Source organism: Pelodiscus sinensis, chromosome 24 (assembly GCF_052426305.1).
Source record: "Pelodiscus sinensis isolate ZL-2025 chromosome 24, ASM5242630v1, whole genome shotgun sequence".
In the NCBI taxonomy this organism is placed as follows: Eukaryota; Metazoa; Chordata; order Testudines; family Trionychidae; genus Pelodiscus; species Pelodiscus sinensis.
Window position 1 is genome coordinate 21,244,122 of NC_143075.1, and position 20,075 is coordinate 21,264,196.

Below are 20,075 nucleotides of genomic sequence, written 5' to 3' on the forward strand. Positions count from 1 at the left end.
CCAAGGACTCGGGGGGGGGGGGGGGGGGGGGGGACAGCTGGGCCATTTCGCCGGGAGCCTCGCTGAACCGTGTCCCCTTTTCTTGTTTTCCATGTGACTTTATCCTCCCTCCCTCCCTCTCTCTCTGTCCGCCTGTCCCTGCGTCTCGCTTTCGGTCCGTCTGTCCTTGCTTCCCATCACTGCTTTCTCCTCCTCTCCCCCCGCCCATCAGCACGTGGTCTTTTTCTTCCTGCGCCTCATCGACTGGCTGGTGCCCGACATCCCAGAGTCGCTGGAGCTGAAGATCAAGCGAGAGCGTTACTTAGCCAAGCAGGCACTGGCCGATAACCAGGAGGTGCTGCTGACGGTGAGTCACGACTCAGCTTCGCCAGGTCAGTGCGTGAGGAGCCTGCGGGCGTGTCTGTCCTTGTCCCTCTGTGAAACAGACGCAGGTTAGCAAGCAACTAACAGGGGAGCCAGGGCAACGCTCACTCAATTGTTTTTCCATTCAGGTGTGGAATAAATTTTATGTGCACCAAGGCATGTGCAGATGTGCACCACCAGTAGCAACACACCCTGCCGATTCTGGGTGCTCGGTCAGTCACCTGGGTGGCATTTGAATCTTTGCTAGTGGCTGCCCAAGTGCTCATCTTACAGGGAGCACTGGCCCATGGTGAGGGACGTCCTGTGCTAGACAGGCTGGGAGGGGGACAGTTGAGGTCTGGCCCCACGGTTGAGGTCTCTGCCTCTCGCTGTGTCGTTCCCCTGCCAGCTGTTCGCCTGGCGCCCTGCTGGGCTCTCTGCGACGGCGTGTCTGGAGAGACGGAGTTTTGTGCTGCGGTAAGTTACTAAAGTGCAGGCCTCAGAACTCCAACTCCCGCTGCGCATCACACGGACAAGTGTGTGACATTCCAGCCCGGCTCTGTGCCCCTGTGCAGTCCAGTCACAGGCTCCTAGGGCAGGAGAGACCTCAGGAGGCATCAAGTCCAACCCCCTGCCCAAAGCAGGACCAGCCCTGACTCAATCATCCCAGCTCAGTCCCTGCTGTTAACCTGCAGCCCGCCTCTGCACTAGCTCCCCGCGCTCCCCGTTCCCGAGCTCTCTACTCTTGGCAGGGGTATGGACACGTCTGCCAGGGCAAAGCAGCAGCAGCCAAGCCCATACCCCTGTGAACGGAGTCAGTCTGGACACCAGACCGCTGGACGCAGAGAGCGCCTGCCTTAGCGCTCCAGGCACCAGCTGACTCCTGTGGTAGAACCCACCACGTCCTCTCCCAAAGCTCTCGGCAGGGCTCGGCAGGCGGGAAGGGGTGGCCTCAGTGTGAGATCCAGTGGGATCGGCGGTAAGGTCAGGCCAGGTGACTAACTGGATCTCTCTGCTCACCTGGAATGGACTCCGGGGCCAGCCTCGGCGAGGATCCAGCCCCCGTGTGAGAGATTCTGGGAGCTGCTCCTGCCACTGTTTCTCAATGGTTGTTGCTTGCTGTACTGTGTGAGTGTGTTGTGTTGTGTTTGTGCGATGCACACCCGTGGTTCTTGCCTTGTCCTGGCTCACCCGTGACAGCCCGAATGGCCAATCCTGACACTCTCTGGCCAATCCATGAGTGCCCTTGGGACTGGGGCCATCTTCATGCTAAGGGGGACAATTGTGGCAACCTCAGCTAACAGCTGTGAAGGGCTGGAGGTAAGAAATCGCCCTGGTAAAGGGGGCTCCTCCAGGCGGGATTGAGTGCAGGAAAGAAGGCTGCTGGGTGCCCAAGATGCTTTTATACACCATAGCTCCTGGGGTGTGAACTGGGGAACTCATTGCTGCAGAGTGGTGGGAGGCTGGAGGAGAATGGGCACGTGGGTGTTTCACGGCAGCACGGCAGTTTCACATCAGCTGGAGGAAGAGCGCAGCACTGCCTGGGGAAATGCAGACAGCACCTGGGGGGCCCCGTCCAACCTCCCTCTTCCGTGTCCTCCTGCAGAGCTGGAACGAGGCACCAACGTTTTACCCCCTCCCCTGCTTGCCAGTGTTGTTATCCCCAACCCCACAGTGCCACGGCGTGGGCCCGATCCTCCAACCGTGTGGGCCAAAGCCTCCCCAACCCTGGCTTGCAGGATCGGGTCCAGAGCTGCTACCACTGGTCGAATTCTAACCTGCCATTCCCTCTGCACCCTGCACAGCAAGCAGCCTTTCAGTCGGCAGCATGACCTAGGAGCACCACCGGGGAGCAGCCCCCCGGGGCTGGGCAGAGGGGACGGCAGAGCTGGCTGTGACCTCCAAGCTCGACCGTGTGACTTGCCCACTGGCACGAGGGGGAAGCAGCCGGACGTGGAGCTGTCCAGAGGGGCCAGCAAGGCACCCACGGACGACTGTCAGCCTGCCGGGTGCCTGGGCAAGGCTCATCAGAGACACCGGCCTGGCTGTGAATACCGAGGCGGCTGGTGCACGAGGAGTATCCGGAGCCTGACGGAGGAAGCCGGTTGCTGCCGGGGTCCAGGCTGAGTTGTCCCAGGGCGCCCCGTGCTCGCCCCTGGAGTGCTCCAAGCCGGGCCGTGACGGCTCTGAAGCTGGTGACGCTGCAGGCGATCAGCCCCATGTGTCCGGCTGCCCCTGGCCCATGCAGTGACCCACCCGCCTGATCGCTGTGAGCGGGGCCGGCTGTCAGGCCAAGGTCGCCCCGTCCCGGGTCACAGAGGAAGGATGCTCTGAGAGCGATGCCTGGCAACCGCTCTGATGCAAACGTCCCAGGGAGGAGCAGGGAGACCCCCCTGCATTGCCCCGCCCTGTCCTATGTACATCCCCCCAGGCACACGGTGGGTCTGAGCCACGGGGCGCCCAGAGCCCCAAGGCGCTGACGTAGGGCTCCTGTCAGGGCTGCGAGGAGATGCCAGCCGAGCCCGAGACCCCCACGGCCCGGTGCTGGCTTTTCTCGTCCACCCCCGGCTCTGGCGGCCCAGCTCCCTTCTCTCCTTGGCCTTCGTCTCAGAAGTTCTCCAGAGCAGCGTTACCAGCTCCTGCAGGCTGGGCTGGCCTCTGGCCGCGCTGGGGGCCGGGGCTGTAGAGGGCGTGAGGTGGGCAGGAGAGGCCGGGGGCAGCCAGCCAGCCAGCCACACATCCAGTCCTCTGTCTGTCAGTCAGGGGGGCCCGTCCCCATGTCAGACCCACGGGTCCATGTCTCACATTATGCTGGGCGACGGGAGGGATCCCGGGAGGATTCCCTATTCTGTTCCCTCCCTCTGGGGCACCGGGCATTGGCCACTGCGGGCAGACAGGACACGGGGCTAGATGGGCCTTTGGTCTGACCCAGCCTGGCCGCTCTTATGTGCTAACGATGCTTGTGGCTTGACCCCCCCCCAGAGAGGTGGTGACGATAAATCCTCACCAAACTGGACAGCTTATAGTCCTGGAAACAACAGCTCCCCCACCCCTCCAAGCACATGCCTTGTTATAACGAAACAGCACAACTCTCCATAAAGACCAAAGGGTCCCCCCCCCAGGGATCACTTTAATGCCGCGGATGCAATACCAAGCCGAAGAGGAACCAGAGCAGCTTTGAAGGGCCTTAGACACCTCCAGGAGCCCAGGGAACCTGACAATGACTTAAACGAGGGTTTTTTTCTGCCCATCCGTTCTGTAACTCCTGGGAGGAGTATTAGGCCAGCTAAGGTTTGAACCCATCTGTTATCTGTGCACCATGGCTGGCGTCCGTCAGTCAACTGCCGCCGTTTAGTAATTTGCATAGATCATGTGGCTCTGACACAGCCCTACCGTCTAGCTACCCCGAGGCTGCCTGGCCACCGAACAGCCAACACCTCCCAGGCCCCTGTGACAAATCGAGCCGGCGTGTTGGAATTCTGCATGTTGCATGTGGAGCCGGGCTTAGCGAAACGTCGGGCTTTAGCGTGACTAAAACCCAGCCTGGCAGAGGCTCCCCCCCGTTATCTGTGTTCTTCACCATGGTTCATGCTAAGTGCCTCACCGCGCTACCCCCTCCCTGCCTATAGCATGTTGGGTGTATGCACCGGCCGGGGGGGGCGGGGGGCAGGGCCACTTGCTCCCTGCCTGTGAAGCCAATTGCAGCTGGCTCCAAGCTGCAGATGTTCAGGGCCAGGCCCGTGGGCGTCGGCCGGGGTCGGAACGCTTCGCAGACAGAGGCCAGCACGTCGGGCCACCACGCTGGGGCGCTAGAACTTCGCGGCTCTAGAAAAGCTTCCACCATTGACCGGGTTTCCTCCACGGGCGTGTTCCAAGGGGCTCCGTCGAAGGGGGCCCGTCCCTCCCCGTGCCCTGCAGCCCCGCTATGCACCACAGGGGGCGCTGCGGGGTCAAGTGTGGCCGCGCAATGGGGCCAAGCGGTGCGGCCTCTTCCATGTCCTTTAACAGTTGCCTAGTGACGCCGCTGAGCCTGGGGGGTGCCCAGCCTCGGGGGATGAATAAACGTGGAAAGGCCTACGGTGGCTGGTGTGGTCGTGTGTGTGTGGGGGGGGGGCATTGGGTCAGCCCAGGCACGGAGCCGGGCCCGGGCAGCGATTCCCTGGCCTGGGACTGGCCGGGAGGGCTCAGCGAGGCAGGGCAGCACCCCATTTCTGGGCAGGGGCCCATCCCCTCGCTGCACACGCTGGCTGTGGCTGAGCACCCGCTCCCCCGGCATCGCATGCGGCGCAGGGGCTGGCTCTGGAAACACGAGCTGCTCTCGCCTGTGCTGCTGCTGGGAGCTGGGCTTTGAGCCCAGCCGTCGGGGAGGGGTTCAGAAACCCAGCCCCCGCCAACGCGCCATTAGCCCGGCCTGGCGGGAGCCCTGCTCAAGGGGTGGGCACGGCCGGAGGGCGAAGCAGCCTGCTGCAGGCCTGTGCTAGCCAGGGCCACGAGGACGCAGCTGCCGCTGGGGGCGCCGGGGGGGGGCCAGGAAGCACCTGGCCGTAGCGTCCCTAGAGCCACAGCGTCAGGCCATCGAGTGGCAAAATCCACAAGGGTCGGTGTGAACTGTTTCCCTCTGGAGGGCTTTTAGGGAAAGGGCCCATAATAGCCACAGCTACACGCTGGAATGGGACCTCTCTAAGGGGAGGGGCTGTCGCGGTGTCTTGAGCTGGTCTTGGGGCTTCCCCACCTGCTGGCACACCCCACAAGTCTGGACGTAGCCAGCCACCTCCTAGCCCATCCCCGCCCAGTGGAATGACCTTCTCAGCCCGTCTTTGGTTCTGTTCACCCCAGCATGGCCGCCAGGGTGACTGTGGCCTGAGCTCAAGAGCTTTTCCCGGTACTTAGCTGGAACCATCAACTGTCTCCGAGGGCGCCAGCCTCCTTGTGCCCACCAGAAAGAGACGCGCGGTGTAAACGTCTCTTTCGGCCACAAACCTGGACCTGCTGGAGGAGCTGAGGGGCGGTGGGTCTCTGCTGGCCGCCATCCAAGCTCCCTTGAGGCTCTCGTCTGATTCCTGTTCTGCCTGGAACTGCTCTCTCGCTGCTGGAGACGTCAGGCTTGGTCCCCGGCAGCGATGCAGAGGCGGCGGGTACCTCTACGGGTGAGGGACCACTTCCTGCTGGGCTGCGTTGCAGGCTCCGGTGGGGCCTCGTGCGCAGATTCAGCTGCTGCTGCAGGCTCCGTGGTGCCTTCTGCGGCCGGTTCCGATCCTGGCCCTGGCTGCTCCACCCGCTCCGGCTCATGGGCTGGTTCCGCCAGCGGTTCAGGAACTGCATCCGCTGCTGCACTGTGGGTGTGGGTTTGGGGTCTGGCTCTGTCACGTGTCTGGGTCTCTGGTGTTGGGGTGCACAGGCTGGTCCCTGGTAGGAGGCTCAGGAACGGTTTAGGTGCAGAGGCCTGTTTAGCCCGGCTGCGAGTGACCACTCCCACCCTCTTAGCCCGGTTCCCGTGGTTGGCTAAGTCTTCCCCCACCAGCATAGGACTGGGGGAGTCAGCATAGACGGCAAAGGTCCAAGTTCCTGACCAGAGCAGGAAGTGGGGCTGGCCGGGAGGGAGTCGGGGTGAGAAAATCAGCTGGCAGGGAGCAGGACTGACCCGGGCCCATGCAGATCCCAGGGCACTGCCCGTCCCGCGCACAGTCCCGGTGAAGCGCGAGCGAGTCCGGCTACGGCTCCACAACGCGCCTGACCAGCGCTCGGGGGCACGGACGGGGCTTCTCCTCCTCCCCAAGGCGTCACTCCTACGTCAGACGAACCAGAAGCTTCCAGTACCGATTGTGCCCCGCCTCCCGGCCACCCCTGCCAGGCTTCTATCGGGCGCCCAGCCGGAAAAACAGAAAATACCTTATTTTCAGTATTTTCTTAATTTTTTTACTGGACAAAGGGCCCAGAAACCAGACTGTCCGGTTGAATACCGGATACCTGGCAACCCTACCCTTCAGTCAGAGGCCTGCAGATACCCACAGACAGACCCTCCAGGATATAAGAATCAAATCATCACCTTAAAAGAAGTGCTTTGTATTACAAAACAAAAGACACACTTGAGAAGGGTACTTGGTTGTTAGATGTTACAGAGCAACTGAGGAAAACAAATGAAAAACAGAAAAAACCCTCTGCCACAATGCTTAGCTGGTAGTAAATGGGGAGGGCGGCAGAGATTCACACAGAGCAGTTCAAACCAAACCACAAAATAAAGAAAAATTACCCTCAGTGTGACTGGACTCACGTTTCCCTGGTCCTCACTTCTCATTTTCTCTTTGTTCAGTCCGCTCATGCCCTGAATTCTGTGGGGGTGGGGGGCTGGCAGTCCTGCCTGGGTTTAAAATCATTCTGTGCCTCTCAACTCCTAGTTTAACTCTCCCACACAAAGAAAGAGGCAGGGGATCTCTATCCAGCTCAAATTTCAACCCTCTATCTCCATGGTTCTCTCAGCCCCCTGGTCGACACCTTTGCTAGGTATCTGAGTTAACCCCTTAGTCACTGTGTGCTGGTCAGCACTCCCTGGCTGTGTCTAGACTGGCAAGTTTTTCCGCAAAAGCAGCTGCTTTTGTGGAAAAACTTGCCAGCTGTCTACACTGGCCGCTTGAATTTCTGCAAGAACACTGACGATCTCATGTAAGAAATCAGTGCTTCTTGCGGAAATACTATGCTGCTCCCGTTTGGGCAAAAGTCCTTTTGCGCAAAAGGGCCAGTGTAGACAGCTCCGATTTGTTTTGCGCAAAAAAGCCCCGATGGCGAAAATGGCGATCGGGGCTTTTTTGTGCAAAAGCGCGTCTAGATTGGCATGCTTTTTGCAGAAAAGCGTCTGTGCCAATTTAGATGCTCTTCTCCGCAAATGCTTTTAACAGAAAACTTTTCTGTTAAATGCATTTGCGGAAAATCATGCCAGTTTAGATGCAGCCCCCCTGTTCATGGCAAGGGCATACACTTTTGTGGGTAAAACCCCCTTCATCAGATGCATCGGAGTAGAGCTTACAGAAGCAGGGGTATAAATAGGGACAACAAAATGAAGAGGGTACTTGTGTAAAGGAGGCTATTCAAGTCAGGGTGGAAGTGACTCACTCACAGCAGCAGATGTGGAAGAGTGGATATTAAGAGAGGGGAAATTGCCTTTGTAGTGTGTAAACAAGTTAAGATCCTAATTCAATCCTAAATTAATCAATCAGAGCCTGGGGCGGTTGCCCCGAACCATCCAATGGACTCTATCAAGACACACGTCCATGACAATTGATGCTGGGACCCATTGGATGCTGTACTTTTCTAAAGAAAGTAAGAAAAACTTTAAACATGAAGGATTCCCACCCTCGGCAAAATCTACATAAAGGTGGGAAGCCAAACCAGATGGAGGATGTCTGCCACAGGTCAGGACACCCCAGCTTACCTTCCAAGATGACTGCTGAAAACAGCTACGACTGAATGGGGGAAGAATTGTGCCTAGATTGGGAGGCTTTTCAATTTGTGAAAGGAGTTTATTAGATTAACTGCACGTGAGAGCGTCCATCTAACCAGCTACTTAGAGACATACGCTTACCTTGTGTGGTTTATTTTGTTTAGTAACCTACATTGCTGTGTCTGCCACCTCTTATGATCACTTAAATCCTACCTTGTACACTTAATGAAATCACATTTATTAATAAAGCCAGTGTAATGGTTACCGGTGGGGAGGGGGAGCAGTTGTGCATCTCTCTCTTTACCCTGAGAAAGAGGATGAGCATGTGCTTACACTGCATAAAACTATCGGCAGAGAAAGGCAGATTTATCTGGGGTTCCGTCCTATTGAGGCTGTGCATATGGGTGCTGAGACATGTCATAACATAAGAACGGCCATACTGGGTCAGACCAAAGGTCCATCTAGCCCAGTAGCCTGTCTGCTGACAGTGGCCAGCACCAGGTGCCCCAGAGGGGATGGACCGAAGACAATGATCAAGTGATTTGTCTCGTACCATTCATCTCCAGCCTCTGACAGAGGCCAGGGACACCATTTCTATCCCCTGGCTAATAGCCTTTTATGGACCATGAAATTATCTAGCTCCATGAAATTATCTAGCTTCTCTTTAAACTCTATTATAGTCCTAGCCTTCACAGCCTCCTCTGGCAAGGAGTTCCACAGGTTGACTACACGCTGTGTGAAGAACTTTCTTTTATTCGTTTTAAACCTGCTACCCATTAATTTCATTTGGTGTCCTCTAGTTCTTCTATTATGTGAACTAATGAACAACTTCTTTATCCACCCTCTCCACACCACTCATGATTTTATAGACCTCTATCCTATCCCCCCTCAGTCTCCTCTTTTCTAAACTAAAAAGTCCTAGTCACTTTAGCCTCTCTTCATGTCCCCTTAATGTGAACCTTCCCAGAGCTGAGCATAGGGGCAGTCTACTGCAAAGGGGTATGATCCTAGCTCTGTCTCAGTGCTGGAGGAGGCCAGAGGGCCTGGCTCAGCAGGACAGAGTTGAGGGGTGCCTGGGAGGGTTGGAAGAGCGGCTCAGTGGTAGTTCAGCACATCAGGTGACAGTCCCAAAGGGGTCTCTGTGACCAAACCCGGCACAATTATGCAGCCCAATTTGATCTCAAGTGTGGCTTCAATTTCTTATTTTCGGAACAAATGTTTATCTGAGTAGTACTAGGTTCACAATGGTGTTGTCACACTCGGAGGGTTCCATAAGGGCCACATGAAAGCTCACACGTATGTTTGGCATCAGGCTCACAAAAGGTTAATCTGGCCCTGGCGGGGGGGGGGGCCTGTGCGGAGGCAGGATCGGGGCCCTGGCCAGTGAATATGTCTGGATCATATAAGGAGTTGAGAGCAAATGACAAAACACCCATTAAAAAAACAACCTTTTAATGAATTAAATCTGTGACTGTACAAATTCCAGGGAGATTTGGGATGAGACACGAGAACTGGGCAAGTGACCGACACAAAAACTGTCAAATGCCAGCTGGGAAAAATGACTAAATTCACGGAATGAGTTATTGACTAAATACTGATCAGGCTGGACACACGGCCCACTGCAGCAGGAAGCCAGCAGCCATAGTCCAAGCAGAGAGCAGCTCCTTGGAGTCCCTCTTAGACACTATCGCAGCCGAAAGTTGGGCTCTGGGGCTGTGTTGGGAAGACTGTGGTGTCTCCAGGTGAAGCCACATTTAAGTAACCAATCTCAGAAGGCTGAGACGGTGATAAGGAAAACAGGGACTTTGGGCTCTCGGTTCCTTCTTCTGGCTTGACATCTCGAATGGCTCTCAGGATGCCGAGGGAGTTTGACAGCCCTGTTGCTGAGAAGCTGAAAAAGAATTTCCATCACTAAGGCTAAGTCTACACGACAAAGAAAAGCCGGAAAAAGCTATGCAATTGCGAACTGCAATTTGCATACCTTTTTCCGCTTTTCTTTCGAAACAGGATTTTCCAAAATTTGACCCGTCTACGTGGGGCCAAATTTCGGAAAAACCTCCTCTTCCAACACATCCCTTCTTCCTCATACAACGAGGATTACAGGGACGGTGAAGAACACGTCCGCTTTTTCAGAAATTGTTCTGAAGGGCCAAAAACCCAATAATATGTATGTAGGATCTTGACCACAGTTTCTGTTACGAATCTTTCACAAGTGCCCAGACTGGAGGGGCCTGGCCTGAGGCCTAGCTAACAACGGACAGTACATGGCTGAAAGGGAACAGAGAGAAGCAGAAGTCAAGCCTTGTTTGTACAACTAGACATGAAACAAGTTGAGACAGCAGAACCCCAGGTGCAGAGCAGTAGTTGGGGCCTTATCATGAATTATAGACACATAACTCTTTGAGAGTGGTCTCGAATGTCTGCCTCCCAAATTCAGGAGATAGCAGTGTATCCTCCCTCCGTACCAGCCAGCGTTCGGGGAGGGGAGACGGCCAGCATGAGTGATGATATCCATCCCTCACAGATGCCAATCCAGTCCAAAGGGGCGCATTGATAAATATTTACAATTGTCAATGCTGCGTACTGTTTACTGTTCTCTTTGTTTTAAGACCATAGAGGAATGTACCTGTGAGCAAACCTGTCTGGGAGATGCCACCCATCATTTCTATGGACCTGAAATCAGGATTTAATCTATTTACTGCAAAATGACACTTGAGTCATAACACCTGTTTTTTAGCAATTACATAAACCTGAGCAATTATGTAATCTTTTCGACTATTGGCTTATTGCGCTCATTATGTCTTGCTGCTAAAACTTATCCAGGGGCTCGGGAACTCCCACCCTGTCGCTTCTCTCCGCCCACTGGCACCCTATATAATCTATAGTAATCCATTGTTTGGCAGTCTCCCTGAGCCTAACAAGTGAAGTGACGCTCTGCTAGCGCTGTGCATAATAAACCCTTGTGCTCGGATCTATACGGTGTCGAACTTCTGTTCTGAAAAAGCGGACACGTTCCTTGGACGCGGCATAGCTTTACCTCTGGTATCCTGGAAAAGCTCTGCAGTCTAGACACAGCCTAACTCACTTTGTAGGCATCTGCCTACGACAGTCACCTGGTTAAACTGGTGTTCAGAAATGTCCATTGCTATTGCCAATTTACAGTGCAGTGCTGATAATATTTGTCACATTGCTTTTTTCTTACACTGTCTTGTGCAGAATGGCTACGTCTAGACTGGCATGATTTTCTGGAAATGCTTTTAACATAAAAGTTTTCCGTTAAAAGCATTTTCGGAAAAGAGCGTCTAGATTGGCAGGGATGCTTTTCCGCAAATGCACTTTTTGCAGAAAAGCGTCCGTGCCAATCTAGACGCGCTTTTCCACAAAAATGCCACGATTGCCATTTTCGCGATCGGGGCTTTTTTGCGGAAAACAAATCTGAGCTGTCTACACTGGCCCTTTTGCGCAAAAGTTTTGCGCAAAAGGGACTTTTGCCCGAACGGGAGCAGCATAGTATTTCCGCAAAAAGCACTGATTTCTTACAGTAGGAAGTCAGTGCTTTTGCGGAAATTCAAGCGGCCAGTGTAGACAGCTGGCAAGGTTTTCCGGAAAAGCAGCTGATTTTCCGGAAAAACTGGCCAGTCTAGACACAGGCAACATGTTTTGCAAAACCCCTTGTAACCAAAGTCATTGTGAAAGTGACATGCAGCTCCACCCCTGCTAAACAGCACGAGCAAAGTTCCTCTTCTCACTCAGTCCCATTAACCCTTGACGAAGATGAGCGGGGAACAAAGTCCTGGGGTCTGCCACATCTCACTCAATTCTCAGGCCTGCCCCAAATCACCTCAGTTCCCCCCATAACCCAGTGTCCCCGAACTGAACTTGAGGCAGGCCTCAAGCCACCCAGTTCTCTAGATGGCTGCCCCCCCATAACTCTGAATGGTTCCCACAGTGCCTGCAAGGCGCCCCTCATAATCATACCCCCACAAGCTCCTGTGATCCAGCGGCTCCCACCTAAACCTTAATGACTCCTCAGTTTCCTCTGAGGAGCCTCCAGACTCCAGTGCAAAAACTGCCTGCCCTCTGGCTCGCTAGCACTCTGCGCCCCTTCCTCAGTACAGCTCTTTAATATTATTAACGACGTGTATTTTAGCAGCATCTTCAGCCCCTATCCGGGATCAAGGCCCACTGTGATCAGTGCTGTACACACACAATGGAAACACCCCAAAGGGCTTATGTAACGCGTACACCTTCTGTGTGGGCTGTACTGTCCCATCTAGTGGCACTGAGACCACTTACAGAGAGAATAATAAATCTGGTCTACAGCCTTAGTTGGGCTTAGCTCAGGCTGTAGCGGCTTACGCACTAAACTACAGCGGTCCCTGGTTCAATTCTGTCCACACATGGCCATGGTCTATTGGCATCACGCTTGCAAAGCAAAGGAGGCAGCAGCTAGCAGAGGACAGTTTAGTCTCCCCACATGCTTCTTAGCCTGTAAAACTCAATTCCTTCCTAAATACCCCTTTGCCAGCTGACCCCTTCTCTCCCTTAGCCCTGGGAGCGAGAGGGCTGTAGCCAGAAGCCAATTTCAAATCTTTGGGAGGCCAATGGCTCACAATCCTCCAGGTGAGGCACCAAGATCTTCAGGAGGAGGTGGTCACTGTCTTTCCCACACCACCAGCTCTGCAAACTGAGCTGGCCCCACCTTTTATAATAAGGGCTGGGGCATCCTCCAATGGGCAGGTGTAGGAGGAGCCCCGCCAACTAGGGGATGTGGGGCTTCTCCTTAGCATGGAAGAAACCCTGCACATTGTAAGAGGGGTGTCCAAAGACTAGACGCTATTTGCAGCTACCCTACCTCAGACCCAGAGACCATAAGGCAAATACTAAAGAGCAGGCTGCTGGGGTTTTTTTTGCCCCCCTCCCTCCCCCCGCCGTCTCTTAGGACACATAGGGCTTTTTGTGACATTTTATTGAAAACAGTTTAGCAAATTAACAAATCCCTTGGAGAAGAGATGTGAGACTAGGGCTAATAGTTCTGATCTAGTGACAGGACAGAGAAACTTATGGAATTGTGGGAGAAGGCCTAAAACCTTCTAATGAAAAAGAACCCAAGCATGCCGGGATTTTGCTGAAATCTGTTCTGAAAACTTCCTTTTTGTGGCTGTCTTTCGGACGGTTTAGGAAATGATGCTTAGCGTTTCAGGAGGAGGTTTACTCCCAAGTTTGGTTATGGAGAAATGAAGCCTGAGATGGTGAAAAAAAAACTTCTACATTTTAGCACTGCCCCGGGGACACCACAGAAACCTGTGACATAAATTTGCACCATGTACTGCTGAACTTGGTGAAGAAAACTGTAACTATTGAGGAATGTTATCCATCAGAATTAAAGTTAGTGATTTGAATGGAGGTGCAGCAGTCCAGCTGTCTTCTGGTTTCATTCAAATTATTTTGATTTCTGACAGTATCTCTGAAGAAGACTAGTGCAAGCATGGGCCACAGGATAAACATTTTGAAACTCCACTGCAGACATTGCTGACGCTGCACCTTTAGCCTTCCCCAATTATTACTTAAACTACCACCCGTATATCACGTGGAGCTGGAAAATGATTTGTGGAATTTTACTTCTCCATGCCATACGCTTTTTTAGAATCATTTTATTACTTTCCCCCCTCCCCCACAGCATGACTAAACACATCTGCAATTAAAAAAAAAAAAAGTTGGAGTATTTGTTTGGAAAACAAGAATTTACCGCTTCCCTCTTCCCCAGACACTGAAAGGTCTCACCCTTAGTAAGTAGACACCCTGCCTGTACGTTTTTACTGATAATACCTTGTGTTTGGACGTGGCAACATCTTACTTAGTAGCTGGCATTCAGAGAAGCCAATGCTCCTGAAGTCCTAGAAAGAGAACCAGAAAAATAAACAACAGAACAGGATAGGAAGGATGCTCTAGGCCAGTGATACTTAGAACAAGGCTCAGAAGTTGAAAATGGCTCTTCGGCGTGTCTCCTGTGGCTCTTTGCAGCACAGGATATTAAAACACTGTGGCTATGTCTACACTACAAAGTTTATGCGCAAAAACCGGCAGAGCGTCCACACCTCAAGCACGTTTTTGCACACAAAAAAAAAAACACGAAATCGACAGGACAGAGGGCTTTTGCCAGTAGAGTTATTCCTCTCCCCACGAGGAATAACTCTTTTTTGCACTACAGCTCTTGTGCAAAAAGGCATGTGGATGCTCCGCAGGGGTTTCTTGCGCAAAAAGAGCCTATCAGAAAAAGCACAGGTGCTCTGATGGCCATTCTGTTAATGGCGATCAGAGCTTTCTTGTGCAAGAGTGTCCATGAAGTGAGGACACTTTCTTGTACAAAAGCACGTTGCTTGTGTGATGTGCTTTTGAGGTTTGCACACGCTTTTGCACAAGAAGTTTTTGTGGAAGATCTCTTCCGCAAAAAGCTTCTTGTGCAAAAACCCTGCAGTGTTGACAAAGCCTGTGTGATTTAATTATTAACCAGTCTAAGCTATTAACCAATTAGGGGGATGTTGCTATGTTATTAATCAAAGGTAGAATACTTGGAATGAAACAATTCATACTGCTGTGGCTCTTTTGGGTAATGCTGATTACTAATTTGGCTCCTGAACTTCTGAGGTGCTAATATCACCGCTGTAGGGAAGCAATGCTTGCAAGTGTGTCATTCACGAACTAGAGAGAAGTATTTATAGAGAAAGGATCCCAGGCGCCAAGGGGAGCATTCCAAAGAGATAAAACACCCCAAGGGAGCACATGTTGTGTGTGTGTCGGTGGCATGGGGGGGGGGGTGTAATTTATTCGATGGGTTTTTACCTAAAAACAACAGTTCAATGCAACAATGTGAACATAACTCCCAAAAGAGTAAGATACAATGTATGTGCAAGTGATTCAGGAAATGTTATTTCCATGGCGTGGACTTGCTCCAGTCAAGGTAGCCATCTGTAGTTGACAATCCTAACAAATTATATCATAGATTAATCTTCCATAAGCACTGTAGGGTCTGGGGAGAAGACTTACTAATATAAATACAGCTGTTATTCTCCCTTTAGCTACCAGGCACTACACACTAGGGCCAACATTTTCAAACGTGGTTGCCTAGAATTAGGCATGTTCTACACTTCCAAGTTAGGGAGCATAGCTATGTTTGTGAGGAGCAGAGATGAAAATGAGCCAGCACATCGTACCAGTAAGAACTGCCCACGAGTACTGGCCTATGCATGGCTGACAGCAGTGCTCTATGTCACTGCCTCTTTTGCTTCCCCCTGGGGGCTCTGCCGGCAAGGTCTGGTAGGGCTACTGACTGGTGGAAGGGAAGAAGAGAGGCAGACTGGAGGCTCCTGGTAGCAGCTACCACCATTGTCACGGCAGCAACGGGGAGCCCTGAGCCCTTCAAATCGCCCCAAGTCTCCCCACCACCACCACAGACCTGGAGATCCTGGCCACCCCGGCAGCAGCGGCCACGAAGGGCTGGCTAGGGGAGTCTGTCCACAGCCCTGCCCACCGGAGGCCTCAACCCTTCCAGGAGCCCAGAGTCACCTCTCCCACTTTGCCAGGGACGCCCGACATACTGGTAAGTCCTGACAATTACTTTCCCTCTGCCTAGGCGCGTGAAAAACCATCTCACCCGTCCCTGATGTAGCTCTGCTGGCAACCCCACAGTGTAGGCAGAGGGCTTCTGTTGGCCTGGCTGACCATTTGGGGAGGTGGAGAAGCTAAATGACAGCTCCTTTGCCAGCCTACGCTGCATCTCCCCTGGGATGCCATGCTGGTACGGGCTCTGTACTGTACGTATGGCATCAAAGAGGCTTAGCTCCTTCAGTGATTTTCAAAGATCTCTCAGGGAGTTAGGAACTCAATTCCTATTTATTTAAACGTTGAACATCCTCATCAAAGAAATGGCTTGATTCTCAGAGGTCCTGAGTCCACGCAGTGGGAAATGGGAGCACTCAGATCAGACTACCTCCTCAGGTGCTGACGTAGGGGTTTAGGCACCCGTTTGACATTTTGGGCTCATTCGTGTAAAATATCTAAAATTACTGCCTTAAAAAAAAAAACCTTTTCCTGGTTCCTGACGTTACCAGTCACCGGGATATTCGTTATGACTGGAAAAAGAACAAAGGTAAGAACAAACGATGCCTCTGTCATACTGACAACAGGCCTAATAACACAAGAGAGGAGGGCACTGCCTGGCTCAGCAGACCGTGAACGTGCTATAAAGCCTTGTACCTCTCGGCCACTGGCTCAAATTCAATTAATCCAGAGGGACATTGTCAGCCAACCTCTGGTGGGCGTCCTTTGTGAAATGAGTTGGTGGGACGCAGGCCAGTGTTTAGGAGGCTGGGGCACTATAATACACCTACCCTGGGCTGTCTGGACAGGTATACTAAAAATCCCCATGGACTTTAGAGGAGGTTAAAACAGAGGTCCATTGGCAGGGATTGTAGGGAGAAATTCCTCAGGCGGGCCCGTTTTACGGAGGAAGGCCGCACATCTCACCTCTACGCTGTGGGTCTGGATGTTCCTCAGAGTACGCTCCAGAACACCAACCTGATTGGAAAGCTGCAGGGTGCTTTCCTGGAGTCGCTTGTTTTCTTCATCCAAGAACTGCACTCTGAGAGGGTGACACAGAAAGGGAATGGTTTGTTTTCTGCACATGAATCTGCACCTTCCTCATTTCCTGCTTCCAAAGGCCTTTCCTCTCCGCTGCTCTGCTGGGGAACTCAGACAAGCCTTTAAATCCTTCAGACATCCTGCCGCCGCAGTTCCAAAACGCGCCACCTTCCATGCAGCACCCTGGCCAGGGCCACTACCAAGCAGTGGAGTGGCCAGAGTACTTCCTTCAGGGATGAGGAGCAGCAGCCTGACTCACCCCTGCACTACCCTAGGCTCACTCTGTGCTTTTCGGAATGACACTGGGGGCTAATGCGAGCTCTGGCCCAGTAGCCCTCTGTGGAAGAGAATGAATCACCTGCTCTGGATTGTGGAAATAGTGCATTTGTTGTTCTGTCCAACCTCTTCCTGGTCGCTAAGCCGCTGTAAGAGCTCTCTTTTCTCTTGCAGCAAATTCTCATTCTCCAGGGTGGTCTTAAGATTTTGGGGATAAAATCCGCTGCCACCATCAAGTGCTTTTGAACCCACAGACAGGGGTGGACACTTGAAACCAACCCCTGGGCACCCCACGCTCTTTTCCCCAAAGAGCTTGAAAAGCAAAAGAGAAAATACAAATTGCCGTCTGTTGTGGCTGCCTCTCTGTCAAGCAGGTAGATATATACACAGACCTTCCAGGACACAAAAATGAACCAATACCGGTTACTTAGAAAAAGAAAATAAGCTTTTATTACCAAAACAAGATTACAGTTGCAAACATGATTAAGGTGACTGGATGGTAAGAGTCACCCATTAATAAACTCAAGGGGGATTCCCATGGGCTCAGGACTTAGTTACAGAAGGGAGAAAAAAACCATTTCTAACGCACAGGCCTTAGATCCAAATTCCCAAACCAGAAAACAATAAAACTTGACGGATTTATCTAGGCTTTGCCCTACTTACAGATGGTGAAGAGTGTTTTCTTGGAGAGAGACATGTTCTCTGTCCCTCTCAGTACCTGGAGAGCCAACTGGCTCGAGAGACAAAGGAGGGAAAACCCCAAAATTCCTTTGTCTCAGTTTGAAATCCCTATCTGCATTTCTATTGGCTGACTGCTATCTGGCTAGGTACAGTTAACCCCTTAGTCCCCAGGCTGCTGGCCATCCCTCGTGACCATGACAGGCCCAATAGCTCTCTTTGGAAGAGAATGAATCACCTGCTCTGGATTGTGGAAATGGTGCATTTGTTGTTCCGTCCAATCTCTTCCTGGTCGCTAAGCTGCTGTAAGAGCTCTCTTTTCTCTTGCAGCAAATTCTCATTCTCCGTGGTGATCTGTCTGATCAACGCATGTTCCTGTGGGTAAGAAAACCGGATGATACAGCCCTTTTCATCCACAGCTCTCCAAGTGGGGAGTGCATACAAGAAGTATTGTATTTAATGGTATGTGGCTGGCATTCACACCCTTCCCATGGCGTTTCAGATGGGTAGGTGGGAAGAACATTTGGCACCCTTGGAAGCAGACGTGAGACAATCCCATTTGTTTCCCAGGCACTGCTCTCCCCCGGGAACCTGTGTTTTTGCAGAAAAGGACAAATTAATTCAGAAAACCTCAGTCACGATAAGTAACATCAGGAACGTCTACTGTGGCCAGGCAACAGAGAGCCACTGGGCAGCGCCTGTCACAGTAAAATCCTCCGGGCAGGGAAGGGTTCTTTGCACTTGGACAGGTTTTTTTAATAATAGGGAACTGCATTAAAATAAAGGGTTTCTAATACAGGTCGAACCTCTCTCGTCTGGGACTCTCTGGTCCAGCAAAATCCATGCTCTGGCAGGACCATGGACGTTGCTGGACCAGACAGCCCCCAGACCAGAGAGCTGGGTGGCCATGGGGTTGGCTGCAGCAGCCTTGAGCTCGCGGAGCCAGTCACAGCAGCCCTGGTGGCCTCAGGGCAGTGAAGCCATGGTGGCCACGGGGTAATGGAGCACCAGCATCCTGGGGTGGTGGAGCTGCAGCAGCCCTGGCCCTGAGGAACAAAGCTCTGGCAGCTTTGGGGAAGCAGAGCCATGGCTGGGGAGTGGTTGAGGCAGCTCCAATGCCCTGAGCCTTGGTGGCCCTGGAGTCAGGGAGCCCCAGTGGTCCTGGAGCAACAGAGCCACGCAGCTCTGGGGAGCGAAGCCCCGGTGGCCCAAGCAGCTCCAGCATCCCAGAGCTGTGGTAGCCCTGGTGCTTGAAAGCCATGGCAGCCCCAGTGGCCCTGGGTTATTGGAGCCGCGGCACCCTGGGGAGTGGAGCCCAATGGCCTCAGGGCAGCAGAGTGGAGTGAGAAGACCGTGGCCTGGGGGCAGAGGAGCTCTGCTAGGTCTGCTGACAGACCCCAGCAGGAATTGGTCCAGCAAGCTCCCTCCTTTGGGACCAGTCCGGTGCCAAGGGTGCTGGACCAGAGGGCCAACCTGTACCCAAAACACATCTCTGCGGCAGACCAAAATCGCTGCTGCTGTAACTGCAGTGTGCTCGGTCCTTAGAAATCACTCGCTCCTGTGCCTGCAGCAGCCCCCCATGAATTCAGCTGTGTGAGGGGCTGCTTGCTTTGGCTGCTGTGCGGCTCTTGCGGCACGGAGCTCAGCTGCGAGCGTGCATGCAGTCTTAGCCAACTGAGCCCTCTCACGCAGCACTTGGTCTGCTCGTGAAATAGGCAACAGGAAAGGGCTCAAGCGCCCAAAAGAATGGAGGGTGACTAGAGACTGAGGAGATGGAGAAACGGCTGAAAGCAAGACCATGGCACCAGTACAGGGTATGGCAGGACTTGCTCAGGGTCGCGAAGCTGCCAATCCACTGACAGGGAGCTCCTCCTAAACAGGAGCCACATGAGCTGTGGTACCCAGGAAATCTCTGCCTCCTTGCACCCGAAGTGCTGAGACACTCGTCTCTCTCCATTGTTCAGGCTTACACAAGCGTGGCTCAGTGAGCCCGATTTCACCTCCCCAACTTCATCCCTGCTCAGCTGCTCTGACATTTCACGCTGGATCATCGCCAGGTCGGGCTTTTCTGGAACGTTTGAGGCAAATGCAGCAGCAATGGGCTTGGGAAGCAGGATCAGGGCTTAAATTGTGTCAGGGCCGTTCAGAGCCCAGCACCTCTGGGCCTGACTGTTCAGAGACCAGTGTCGTCAGTCAGGGCTTTGGGGTTGTGCTGGTGGGTTCCTCTACTCCGTCGGTGCTGATAAACTCTCGTCTGCGTGTGTGCGTGTGTGCGTGTGCGCCTTCTATAAGCATTAAACCCCTGCACTTGAGTCAACACAGTAGACCTCTGAGAGCCCCCAGAAACAACAGATCAGGCAAAGATGAAACCAATCGAGCAGGTTTATTGCCAGTGACAGGCATTAACAGTTGCTAGCCGGCTGTCTCAACGCTAAGCCACAGGGCATTCTGCAAGCATGGGCAATGTACCAACCCCTAGCAGGTTTGTTACCAAATGACTTACATTAACAGTTGTTAGCAGACCATCTCGATGCTAAGCCACTGTGCATTCTATAAGCCTTGGTAACGCCACACATATAAAAGTGCATATGGCAACCCCCATCCAGGGTCAGTGGGCGCTCACTCTTTGCGGTGCCCTTTTATAGACATGGACAACCAAGCTACATCACTTCTTAGGTACCAGGTTGCCAGCCTCTGTTACCTA

General features: G+C 53.0%; 2 protein-coding genes across 12 annotated transcripts in view; one reads left to right on the forward strand and one right to left on the reverse strand.

Moving 5' to 3' along the window:
• Window positions 1-4,422, forward strand: part of LOC102447234 (anoctamin-7) — a 35,439-nt gene extending 31,017 nt beyond the window's left edge. Inside the window, exons 22-23 of one of the 3 annotated variants that reach the window (XM_075906378.2) lie at window positions 212-371; window positions 2,148-4,422. In XM_075906378.2, the coding sequence (XP_075762493.2) occupies window positions 212-371; window positions 2,148-2,179 (192 nt within the window). In that variant the 3' untranslated portion in view covers window positions 2,180-4,422. Of the gene's footprint in view, window positions 1-211 lie in introns of all 3 variants that reach the window. The other 2 variants (XM_075906379.2, XM_075906377.2) reach the window with 2 other exon arrangements.
• A 4,790-nt stretch (window positions 4,423-9,212) lies between these two features.
• The window catches only part of CCDC30 (coiled-coil domain containing 30), a 114,521-nt gene continuing 103,658 nt past the window's right edge, over window positions 9,213-20,075 (reverse strand). For 6 of the 9 annotated variants that reach the window (XM_075906716.2, XM_075906721.2, XM_075906717.2 and 3 more), the window contains 4 exons: window positions 17,610-17,746; window positions 16,304-16,418; window positions 13,607-13,674; window positions 9,213-9,668 (listed from right to left, as the gene is read on the reverse strand). In XM_075906716.2, the coding sequence (XP_075762831.2) occupies window positions 9,455-9,668; window positions 13,607-13,674; window positions 16,304-16,418; window positions 17,610-17,746 (534 nt within the window). In that variant the 3' untranslated portion in view covers window positions 9,213-9,454. Of the gene's footprint in view, window positions 9,669-13,606; window positions 13,675-16,303; window positions 16,419-17,120; window positions 17,747-20,075 lie in introns of those variants that run through there. The other 3 variants (XM_075906718.2, XR_016347805.1, XM_075906727.2) reach the window with 3 other exon arrangements.